Raw genomic sequence first — 13,161 nt, 5'->3', positions numbered from 1 at the left:
AATTCTATAAGATTAGTATATATATCTTCATTTCTTAATTCTTCTAAAAAAGGAAAAATAAAGCTTAAGTTTGCTTTCTTAGAACTTTCTAAATAATATGAAAGTTAATTAAACTCGAGGTTTTAGTGTATTTCTTACTGTAAAGCCATTATGGAACTTGGAAAATACCAGTCACTAATGTGGACCATATTTCCTTTTATGTAGGTTATCAATGGAGATTTGACTTTTACTTTTTTATACTAAATTCCTTAGTTCTTTTGTTGTCATAAAATATAAATAAATATTTTTGAAGATGTACATCTAGTTTGTAATGCGTTTCTTTGGATATTCTGGTTGTACTAAATCTTTAGAGTGATCCACTATATGGGTTCTTCTCTATATGATAACAATTAATTCTGTCCAGTTGGTTGATCATAAAGAAGGTAGAATTTTCTACCTTTTTACCTTAAACAAATGGTGAGATGCTTATTGTTATAAGACCAGGTAGGCTGCTGCCTGTAATAATTGTTAATTTTTAGGTATAATGTTGACACGTAAAGATACTCTCTGGCTTATACTTGGGAAAACTTTGTTACTTGTGATTCTGAACAACACCCTACTTTTAAAAGTTGTTTTAATGTATGAAATACCCTATTATCCAGTGTATAGGTTCCAAAAGTTAAAATATTCAGTTATATTATATATCAATATAACATATCTTATATATTAATTAATATATATCAATATTATATAATACTATTAATATATTATAAAAGTTAAAATATTCAGTTATATCAACAGAGATTAAGGAACAAAATACAATTCAGTGAAGTCGTTGTTTTCATACATTGCTTTAAAAATATTTTCTTCATTTTAAAGATATCTAGATCTATTTGAATATTCATGTTTTCCACTATCAATGATGCTTGTTTGTGTATTTCTTAAGTCATCTAGGGTTGCCATCCGAAAGAAGAGTACCTTTATTTCTAAAGTGTTTTTCTAGTGTAATTAATGCAAACAGACTCATTATCTAGATGCAAGGACTTTAAAGAAGTCTGAAAAACAAAAAACAAATGAACTTACCCAGGGCTAGAGTCCATGTTAGGCTTGTAACTAAGCTCAGTTTCACTTGCTGGCCTTCTGATTTAATCCATACTGATTAATATTTTCTGTATGGACAAGTTTGGTCCATTAACCTAAAGATAATTTATGATTAAACTCTGATATTCTCCCACGTTGTAAATCTTCTGGTATTTTCTTCATTGTAATAAAAAATATCATGCTGTAGTAACTAATTCTTGCCCCACATCCTTTTTCTCCCCTTTAGAAAAATTGGAAGCTCCACCACCCACCCCAGGACAGCTGAGATATGGTAATGGTTCTATAATTGTTAAATATATGTTCATCTATCTTTTGGCCTTGAAATAACTGTATCATTCATTGATAGCACAGAAGAGTCAGTAAATTAAATCTTTCCAGATAGAGTGGATTATCCTGTTCATTATATGAAGCACAAAGTTTATAAACTTGGCTAAGGATGTAACACAATATTGTAAAATATCTAATATTGTTAAAAATATCTAATATTATTAAAATATTGTTGCCATTTAGAAATAGAATTATTTTTATGATAGAAGTTTTCTTAATTTCTAGGAAAAAGGATGTATTTACTTTAGTTTGAATTTAAGTTGGGTAAATGCAGAACTAGAATTTCTAGGCCCAAGGCTAGATACAACTGTTCTCTGGTAGAGAAAATGTTTCTGGCTGGCTGTTTGTAAGAATGAAAAGAATAAAGTTTATTTAAAACTACGTGAAGAAGGACCTTATTACAATGCTGCTAGTGTTCTTTCTTTTCTCTATTATGATAGGAATAAATATTCAAGAATAAATAAATATTCAAGAATATACCAAAATAATGTAAAACAAGTTGGGATGTTATTATAAAGATGGAAGAAGTGAATTATTTAACAGTATAGTGAATTAGAGTAGGTTGTAAATTAAAGCTAAATATGAAATGTGATTTGCTAACAACTGGCAAGTTATAGAATAGTGTTTCTGAGAGTAAATTGAAGAAGCCACAAATTAGTAGGAGATCATTACATACTAGAGAGCAAATTTATATAATTTTTAAAAAAACCTAATGGCCAGTTATTTTTTCTCTGACAGGTAGAATGTAATTTATATTAGAGATTAGTAACTTTCCTCAGATACCAAAACAATTTAAGAATTCTTTAAGACTTGTGTTCCCAAGTAATTTATGATTCTCCCACCTTAGATTCATACAATCTATAGTTCGTAATACTGTATACTATTATCATTTTTTGTAGGTGATATTGAAATTTACTGTTTGTATGGCTGTGTTATCATACCTAAACCCCTTTAGGGCTGGGAACCAAGTCTTATTTATCTTTGTATCTCAGGTGCCCAGTGGAGTGCTCTGTACATGTTTATTTAACTTTTTGAAAAACTATATTTTTTCCTTTTAGTTAAAATAAATTATAATTTTTAGGACATATTTATATAGGTATAAACACTAAAAACATACATTGTATAGTTCAAAGTGATTGTTTGTAACAGAGTGCCTTGGTTTTACTGACCAAGTTTTTACTAAGATAGCAATTAGTGTAATCTTAACTTAATGGGCTTATCACCTAATTTTAAGATATTTGTAACTGGCCAGTTTTAGAGATGCTATTAAAAGAATCCCAAAATGCTAGTTAATCCTAACCAGTTTCATCATTATTTTTCTGTACTTAAGTAGCTTTCTCTTCACTGTAAATGTTTTATTTAGTGAATTTTTAGAATTTCATTATACTCTTCTAACCTGTTAAATTTGTAATGTGTATTGGTTCTGGAAGCTGCTTTTTATAAAATTTTGAGTGTTCAGTAAATAACCAGATTTAGGCAATAAGTTAAAAAACTAAGGCTAGACTCTTTAATTGAAAAAAAAATCTCATTTTATTAATGTTCTACTTGATTTTTACCACCTTTAATAAATAATATTCTTTGTAATTAAAAATGTTGTACTTGATCTTGGACATTTTTACTTAAAACAAGAAGAAATTTTAAATGACCTATTTTATACCTATTATGTACTGTTTTATATAATATTGTATAGCTATAATAATATTGAATATAATAGTATTCTTATACTGTATATAGTATTGTCCCGTGGTCTTAGTCATTTATAGTGGTTGTGGGTAGAAGTGCTTTTTTTTGAGTGCTTATTAGCCTTCCCTGCTAGGTGCAGAGCTCATATAGTAATATCGAATTTTTATAACTTCTGGATTATATTTCAATTATACTTTCTGTGGAGATAACTGCATTAAAAGAAAAAAAGACTCTAAAAATTAATAAACACATATAACCAGTTGGTTTAAGGGGTTATTTTTTTGGACGTAGTATAAAACTCAGCATTTTAATGTTTGTTGAGAAAAGTCCTCAGTTGAACGGATGTTCACTATACCTTGGCAATTTTATAGATTAATTAGAATAAAGTCTTTTACCTATTCCCAGCTTTTAATCTGTTTCACAGTCTGCCTTCAATTCTCCCAATCTGGAATTCTCTTCCTTTCCAGGTTAGTGGTCTTCAACTTAATGAAATAATATTTTTTGAGCATCTACCATGCCCTCAATATTCTGCTGAAGATGTAAATATGAAAGAAATGAGAATAAATGTATAAAAAATATGTAGGTATTAGTTCTTCCTAGTTACAATTTTTTTTTTTTTTAAGATGGAGTCTTGCTCTGTTGCCAGGCTAGAGTGCAGTGGTGCAATCTTGGCTCACTGCAACCTCTGCTGCCTGGATTCAAGTGATTCTCCTGCCTCAGCCTCCCAAGTAGCTGGGACTACAGGCACGCACCACCACACCCAGCTAATTTTTGTATTTTTAGTAGTGATGGGGTTTCACCATATTGGCCAGGATGGTCTCGATCTCTTGACCTCATGATCCGCCCACCTCAGCCTCCCAAAGTGCTAGGATTATAGGCGTGACCTAGTTACACTTCTAATATCTCAGATCATTGAATTTATATACCCAATAGATGAAGTAAGGTGTGTTTTTGGTAGCAAGAGGTGAAGTGATAGTTTGATTTAAATCAAATGTTGATTGTTTATAGTTTGCAATAGCATTTGGGAATATTGATGAATTTTGAGGGGGGAAAAAGACTGCACATAGATGAGGTAATATAGATGAGATAATCACCTTTTTCTAACATTTCTTTAAAAAAATTAGTTAGTGAGTAAAAGCACCCAAATAACTTTTCTGACATTTGATTTAGGACATTTTCATTATTTCTAATACAGAAATCGATTTTATAATATCAGACTTTAGTCATAATAGAAAAAGAGATTAATGTCAGTAGCAATCAGGTAAAATGTGGTACTCATATATGTTTACTAATTTGTTCTGTTAATTGTATGTATATATTTGTGTGTGTGTGTGTGTGTGTGTGTGTGTGTGTTACCAGTAAGAAAACACAAAAGTCTAACACAGTTATTTTTACATGTTTTATACTTTTTCTGGTTTGTTTTGTTTTTTCCCAATATAGTTTCTACTTATAGCAGTAGCAGCATCTATTGGCTCTGGAAAATGAGAATCAAATTCTAGAGATTATCAAGTCTGTTTAGGATACTTTGATCATATCATCTGTTTTTGTCATTCTAAGTTATAGAAATCTTAAAATATATTTTTCTGTTTTTGATGTTTTTCAGTATTCATCCACAATGCGATACCTTTCATAGGGTTTGGCTTTTTGGATAATGCAATTATGATTGTTGCTGTAAGTTCTTTCTCTCACTGCTTCTATTTTGAGTTCATAAATTAATGTGGTCTACATTTTCCTAATAATTTTTCTATTGTGATTATAAAGTTTTAATATCATAATGAAGAAGGATATTTTTTACTATATCTCATATTAGACTATAGCTCAATTTTAATTAAGCTATATTTAATATTTATTAATCATTAAGACTTTAGGTAAAGCATTTAGACAAATAGACTTTTGGTAGACTTTTGGTAGAGCATTCAGACAGAACATTAAAGGCCTATATTGTCCTATTCTAATTTCAACATTCTTAATAAAGAAAAATAATATGTAAAATGTTCTGATGTTCTTTAATGGTGTTGGCAATTATCACATATATAGGTAATTATTTGATTTAGTTCCTTGTTCAATTTTCCAATGTGAAAATGTTTTAAAGCATGTTTTGATACATAGTCTAGCCTTCAGTCTAGCCATTGTTTAAAGTTTCAATTCAATTAAGTGACTGTATCTCCCTTTTGCCTTGTTCCATTGTAGTGTTAAAAAAAAATTCCCCTTTGTTGTGGTATTTTAATGTAAGGGTGCTCCTTAAACCTGTTTAAGCTCAGAGATGGCTGACTTACCTTTCTTACTACTATATAAGGCCTGTTAATGGATACCAATATTAGGTTCATATTCTAAAGTCAGAAGTAGATCCATAATTAAAATGCAAGTCTTCAAAAACTGCCCAGTGCTCTGTCTGTTTTCAAGAACATACCAAGTGTTAGCTACAGCTTATGAATTTATCATAATGGGGTTTTCATTACAATTAGATTTGATTTACATTAATTGTTTAAATAATCTAGCCAACTCAGATTTTAGTAGTTTCCGAGAAGGCAGTGTGGTTCTAAATAGTTGAATAAGTTTCTCACATTCACAGATACATAAATTGGCCAGTTTTATTCTTATATACATATTATGAAAATGCCATAATCAGTCAAAAAACTATTCACTTCTCTTATGTTGTCCAAGTAAAATAGATTGATCACAGTCCAGTTATTATGGCAATTATCAACTTTCAATACATATTTTTAGAATACCTTATGTGAAGTCATTCTTTTCAGATATTAGCATTAGATTGAAGGTAATAGATCTTCAATACATTTAGTGGGAGGAGAAAAAAATATCATATACTTTGAATACCAGTTTATGAGTTCCCAGGTGGGGTCTTTATTTAAACTCGTTTGAGAAAATCGAAGTGCTTCATAACTAGAAACTTTTCTCAGTTAGGACTTAGAGAGTTCGTTTTCAGTTTCACTGACTCTAACTTTTAAAAACATTTTGTAAATGATAGCTAAAGTGTAGGAGACTACTGAAAAAGTGGAATGACCTTAGGATTGTTGAATGTGAGGAAAATATACATGAGAGATGCAGGTTTTCTTTTTGGTGTTTTGGAGATCACGTGTACTACAAATGGACATAAATAGAAGATTTGGTTTCAAAGTAGGAATTTTAAAAGTAATTTACGTTGTATAGATTATAAAATTTATGTAAACATGGTTTATTCAAGAATGGTTTTGTTTGCTATATAGTCTAGCCTTATGTCCAGATTGATGGGGATCAGCTACCAAACCAAACACCCACATTCTAGAGTCAAATTATTGTAGTAATTTGTAGTTCACTATTTGGTGTTCCCCAGGTCTGTGCCTCATTGTTAGTATAACTAAGAGTGCACTATTTTTCCAGGCCTGAGATGGCTGACTCCAAATTAGTAATACCTGTTATTCTGTTTCTATTGAAATACAGTTTCAGGGGCTTATGGGCCATTTTGTTTATTTTTTCTTATTTTTTTCCCCAGCACATCCAGAACACAGAAAATCAGTTTTTATTTAAATAATACTGAAATAAATGTTTAAGCCACTGACTTCAGTACCTGGTTAAGAGTAGTAGGTGTGGCAAAAATATTATCCTGTGATAGTTGCAAACTAATTCAGAGACAATAAAATTTTCCAGTGAGGCTTCGTAATATAGAATGCTGAGACTAAAACATATAAATAATGTAACTGTAGAATCTATGAAAGGGGAAATAAGTGATTATTATCTTAAGAATGTTTTTCATCTTTTAATTAAAAAAATACTGATCAACCCCTCTCATTGTGGGACAGCTATGACTGTTTTAAGATAGTAAGTTGAGGATATAGTTGATTCTTCTTTTTTTTTGTACCATAGACATTTGATGTTTTCCTCCTTCCTGTTAGGTGTACTTTCCCACCCTAGTTGTAGTCGTAAAAACAAATTCAAACGAAAACAAAGAGGTATGTAACCTCTTGTAATAGATTTGGCCTTTATATTGGTTGGTGTTCATATTAAGCCTTTTGTTTCATAGTTTAAAAAATATTTTTATATTATTGGATTGCTTTTTATAACTTATATTTTTGGGTTACTTTACTTACAGTTTAATTGGATAGAATTTATTAGAATTCTAGAGTAGATTAGTTGTATTAAGGATAATGAACCAGGTATAACTTTAAGACAACTATTAGTATTCGGTTTATTTATAATTTCTACCTCACCTATTAACACAAAATTTGATGTAACTATGGGACACAGTAAAGAAGTGGATAGTCCATTGCCCCCAAACCATCTTTGACTTTATATGGGGCTTTTCCTGCTGTTAGAAGGACCTTCAGCTGTGTTACATTCAACCAAATGATTAAGCACTTAACTATTTTTTAAATGTATGTATTGCAAGAGATTCTTCTTTGGCCACTGCCAGCGATTCATTGCTGTTAAAGATGCCATATTTATTAGACTGTTGTTATCAGGTGCCTCTCTTCTATATTGGTGCTCCAGTTTTTTTGCATTCAGATATGATGATACGTATGTTTATTCTTTTTCTCTGCCTGTTTTTACCTTTTCTTCCTCTTTATTTCTTCTTCAGAAATCTGTTTCTTGGGGTATATTTACAACCTTGTCATTTGAACTTTGTGCATCAGGACAAAAGACTTTTGAACTTCAATGCATCAGACTGTTGGGTCCATATTCGGCAAGAATTATATCTTAAAGTGATGCAGCCAAAAGCTCTAGGGAAAGGAAACTTGAGGAAAACTCTTTTCAGTTCTGTAAATAATTGATGAGTAATGCATTATTTCTACATAAAATACAGGGCGTTTTTTTCCCTCCACAAATATCATTGAGATTTGAAACATTTTTTAGAAATGTTCAAGCATCAGTATTCAAGAGAACTCTTGAAAATTAAGTCTTCTAATGGCAGCATTGCTCAGGGATTATAATTGAATTAGCACAATAGATCCTAGGATTTCTTCTTTATTCTGTTAGAATAGTTTAATTGTCTTCACTTCAGTTCCTCCTCTTTAAAATGAAAGTAAAATATGAGCCCCTCTTTTCTTCAGAGGAATGATGATATACATATAGAAAGTCTTAAACTCTGTCATTAAATTCAGTGGCGATACGATGGGGCTTTGTTTTGAGTGTAGATCTATTGTACTAAATGCCGTTGCTGCTTATAAATTGAATGTATAGTTTCACTACTTAATGGTTAAAGAGCTAAGTGTTATAAGGATAATTTTATAAACCCCAATTTCCCTAGAAACTGGTTTAGTCTCCTTTTAATCTTTTGATAGAGTAAATAACAATAGTATAGATGTATAGTTCAGAATTTAAAATCAGTGTGAGTCAGTCTTGTTTTCAAAGAGCTTTAAAGCATTTTTCTCTGTGGTAGAAAAATAGAAATTCTAGATTTTTAATGATGAACTATATTTCTACATGTGTTGCTAATTTTATTTTTATAAGCCTAATTTGAGTGAATAAAATGTTATTGATGTTATTTCTGTATGAATGCATATATTTAATAATTTAATGAATTACTATATTATATGTGCATATATGATGTATGTAATTTTGCAGCACTAACATGTTGATTTAACTATTGTATCTGTTTTTATTAATGCTTTGCTATTCTTTTATAGTCACTTTCAGCTTTAATTTTTAAGATGAATTTTTTATCATATTTCAGGGAACCCATATTGAAATGTCTATTGGAATTATTTTGGGAATTTCAACTATGGCAGGTATTTAACAGTAGTAAATGTTGTTATTTCATTGTACATTTATAAAACATTTCAGTAGATTAGGTTTAGAGGAGGGTAATTTATTTGAATGAGTTTACTCATTGAGATATCTGTTAATTTTCTTCATCCTATTCTTCTGATTCTTAGTTTTGTACATGTAGCACTTTTTCTGAAAATTTTAGGTACTTTATATTATTAGTTATTGGATAACAATACTCTGCTATATTGATTTCGTTAAGACAAGATTTTCTGGCAATTCAGTGTTACCCCTAAACATTTCTACCCTTGGTCTCTTTTATTTATTTATTTATTTAGAGACGGGGTCTCACTCTGTCACCCAGGCTGCAGTTCAGTGGTGCAATCTCAAGCTCACTGCAACCTCCACCTCCAGGTTCAAGGAATTCTCCTATCTCAGCCTCATGAGTAGCTGGGACTACTGGCGCCTGCCATCATGCCTGGCTAATTTTTGTATTTTTAGTAGAGACGGGGTTTCACCATGTTGGCCAGGATGGTCTTGAATGCCTGACCTCGTGATCTGCCCGCCTTGGCCTCCCAAAGTGCTAGGATTACAGATGTGAGCCACCACGCCCAGCCTATTATTTATTTATTATTTATTTATTTTTGAGTTGGGTAGAATTTTTTTTTCTTGAGTTGGGTAGAAAAATCAAAGAAGGAAATACAGGATTAAAACATCTGTCTCCTCTGTCCCATTTACCACTCTATTCTTCATAGAGGTAAAATTTGGGAAGAGTTCTTTGTTGTATTTATTGTAGAAAGCATTAGGTAAATGAGTTAATGAAATAAACATATTTTTCTCCTTGACTTTCTTGAATTTCATAGCTGTACATGCAACTTTACCAATTCCTTTAAATATTATATGAAAGATACTACAAAATATTCTACAATTAATATTGAAACCAAAATGGAAATTGGCTGCCATAACAGAAAAAAACCTACTACTTAATGGAGGTAGAATAGCATAATTTCAAAATTGTGTTCTATTTCAAAACCTTGAGAGTAAGAGCTGTCCAATGAGTTATTTTGGATATAGTTGCTGTAGTTTGAGAAATACGAGAACTCTTCCAAGATCAGTGCTTTATTGATTACATAGTGATATATTATAATTATTATTCTTTTATGTAACAATTATTTATTTTTCAAATTTTTAGCTGCTGCTTTGGGAAATCTTGTGTCAGATCTAGCTGGACTTGGGTAGGTTCATTCACTTATTCATTTGTATATTCTGTACTTGCTGTCTTTCTGTTCCCCACTCTTCTTTAATTGAGAAGCATAACAAAAGAATATTTCATTTTTCTTTGTTTTCTAGAATTAAAATTTCAAATTTACTTTTTCTAAACTAATAGTACTAAATCTTTGGTATCCATCAAATATAGATGCCTGGGTGATATCCCAGTTATACATTATTAGTGTCTCTGGAGAGGGAGCCCTGGCAGTTGTGTTTAGTAATTTTCATGAGTGGTTCTGATGTATGCAAAAGTTTATTCTAAATTTACCATAATGTAAGAAAAATGGAATTTGTGTTTACTGAAGTATTTATATGTATTTCATAGACATCTCCAAGGGTAAGACAGGAGTAAAAGGAAGAACCTCTCTCATTATTCCACCTCACCCTACTCCCAGAAAACCCAAAGAGAAGGGATATGGCTCGAATTTGAGGATACTGACTAGACATGTTTTCTAGAGGGGGGAACTTTCAAAGGAAATAATGGCCAAAGCATATATGGGTTTGGCTGTTTTTTGCTCTCTTTACTTTATGTGGCAGGAATAATGAAACAAACTAAGGACATCTATTTAGAAAAGGCCAGCTTTCTCTCTCTCTTTACATTCTTGTTCCAAGTAGCAGATGGCCTGAGTTGCTTCCTGAGCTTGGGGAAGCCTGGGGGAGTATAAATTAGACTAAGTGGACATTATTATGATAAATATGCTCTCTCTTGCTCTGTCTTTGATTTTGTCTCTTCTTTCCTTGACTCATTTGAGTGTTACAATTTCAGATTTGAATTTTTTCTTAGAAGTTTACTTAGCCCTATAATCTAGGCAAAGCAGCTTTTTAAGTGATCTAACCTTAACCTTTTATATTAGACTTCTGCACTGGAGTTTGGGGCCAAAGCCACAGTTAAAAACAAAGTTTCTTTGTTTTAGGACCATGGCAAGAATTTTATATTCTTCGAATTCCTGGCATAAATGTATCATGATATCATCTCTTAAACATTCTATTCCCAGTTTCCAACATTAAAGTAAATAATGAGAATATTACAGTCATTGTATAGCTTTCTGATATATTTAATAGAACCAAATGATCTAAGAGATTTTAAAGCCATTTAGCTATATATTGCATCATAAAACAATTATTTTTGTTTAGTGATGAAGATTTTTCTGGAAGTCTTTGTATTTAAAAACTATTTCTCTTCTCTCTTTTGGGGGGTATCATTCAATAACAAATACCACATTTTAGGCATTCTCAGATGCATTTTAACGTATCTGATATCAGGATCCATCTTATTGTTGGTAGTATACATAGTTTAATTAGCAATATTTTTTCTTTCTTACAGTTCATAAAGTAAGGATGTATCCAATAAATTATGGCAACTTAGAATTGATAAAATACTTGAGATTGGCCTGCAAGTTCTAAGGTGTTTTTGTTAGTTTACCAATCTGAGGAATTTTGGAAACTTTTGCTGTCTGATAAGTTACTAATTTGTATCATATGTTAAAGTGCTTTGCTTTGAGTTTGGAATAATTGCAGAAATTCTAATTATCTGTACAAATTGTTACATACCTTGAATTGTTTTTAAAAATAATAACAGAGAATACTTGCTCTGTCATTAATTTTCCTTTGTGTTAAATATGTTAATAAGAAAATATTTTTAAACAATATATTTATATGCAATAAAAATTAAAAGTTGTAAAGAATGTTTATGTCATTTCTAGAGTACAAGTGCAAATGTAAAATTATCTTGTTTCTCCTTGTAGTAATTAGTTTACTATATGAGGACATTTGCATGTCTTTTTAAAAACCTATATTTTGTCCTCATGTCTTTGTTTTGTTTTGTTTGCTTTTGTAAAGGCTTTATTGAAACATAACCTATATATCACATTGTCTTGTTTCTTCAAAGACTTGCAGGCTATGTTGAAGCATTGGCTTCCAGGTTAGGCCTGTCAATTCCTGATCTCACACCAAAGCAAGTTGACATGTGGCAAACACGTCTTAGTACACATTTGGTAAGTAATTTGCATGGTTTATGATAATGAGTTGGGTAGCCAGAGCAAGATTCTGTATAGTTCAGGCCCTTGAGAAATTTGAGACTAAAATTGGTTTGAATGGGGTTTTTAACAAAAATTGTCCAGACCTTGGCAGTTTTCAGGAGAACAGTAATTTGTGTTATTAACTCCTTATTTTTTGTAGGTATACTTAATTTTTAAAAAATATTTTGCAATTCACTTAGTATTAGGGAGTGTCTCTTATAGGTTGGGGTCTAAAGAACATAAAACGAATAATAAACTGTGGTTATCCTTGAGGAACTTGTTTAGGTGGAAAAGCAAACATATAAACAAATTATAATTTAGTATGACATATGCAGTCATGAATTATGTACAAGATGTAACCATGATACAGGTAAGGGAATTAACACTGTGGGGAGTAACTTCTTTTGGTGGGGAGATTTCTTGGTTATTATTAGATCTAAGCCGATTTTTGAATTATTGATGAGACATTTACTAGATGAATAAGAGGAGTTCCAAGCATACTGACTAGCAATTAGAAGAGGATGATTAAAAAAAGGGTATATTTAGGTAAATACAAGAACCAATTTTAGGAATATAATATATAGTAGCTGTAGGTATAAGCAGCAGCAGAAGACAACATTGGAGAAGTAAGCAGGGATCAGACAGGAAAGCTATTGTATGTGAATGCTAAGGAGCTTGAGCCTCTTACCTAAGTGATGGAGAGCCAGGGGAGTTTTAAGTAAGAAGTAAACTGGATGGATCATGATGCCATCAATAAAATCAAGAAAACAAGGAGGAGGAATAAGCTTGTAAGGGAAGATAATGAGTTCTATTTTGGACGCATTGAATTTGAGATACTAGTAGGACATTTGAGTGGTGACACCTAGTAGGCATTTAGGTTAAAGTCAAGAGTTAGATAGGTCAGAGGTAGTGATAATGGGTATTGTCACTCCTTCATTCAACAAATACTTATTGTTTACGTATTATATGCCAAGTAGAGATACAGGAGTTTTGAATACATTGGTTAACAAAATAAGATCTTATTTCTGATAGATCTTACATTCAAGCAGTGGGGAGACAGACAATAAACAATCTGATAAATAAA

General features: G+C 31.1%; 1 protein-coding gene across 4 annotated transcripts in view; it reads left to right on the top strand.

Annotated features, from left to right (window-relative positions):
* The window catches only part of TMEM65 (transmembrane protein 65), a 66,168-nt gene that overhangs the window by 40,230 nt on the left and 12,777 nt on the right, over positions 1 to 13,161 (top strand). For all 4 annotated transcript variants that reach the window (XM_016959833.4, XM_016959832.4, XM_016959834.4 and 1 more), the window contains 5 exons: positions 1,307 to 1,351; positions 4,694 to 4,761; positions 8,759 to 8,813; positions 9,983 to 10,025; positions 11,948 to 12,053. In XM_016959833.4, coding sequence (XP_016815322.1) covers positions 1,307 to 1,351; positions 4,694 to 4,761; positions 8,759 to 8,813; positions 9,983 to 10,025; positions 11,948 to 12,053 — 317 coding nt within the window. The remainder of the gene's footprint in view (positions 1 to 1,306; positions 1,352 to 4,693; positions 4,762 to 8,758; positions 8,814 to 9,982; positions 10,026 to 11,947; positions 12,054 to 13,161) is intronic.

The sequence above is a fragment of the Pan troglodytes genome, chromosome 7, assembly GCF_028858775.2.
Source record: "Pan troglodytes isolate AG18354 chromosome 7, NHGRI_mPanTro3-v2.0_pri, whole genome shotgun sequence".
NCBI classification, from domain to species: domain Eukaryota; kingdom Metazoa; phylum Chordata; class Mammalia; order Primates; family Hominidae; genus Pan; species Pan troglodytes.
Note: the sequence above shows the minus strand (reverse complement) of the source record. Positions and strands in the feature narration are given on the sequence as shown.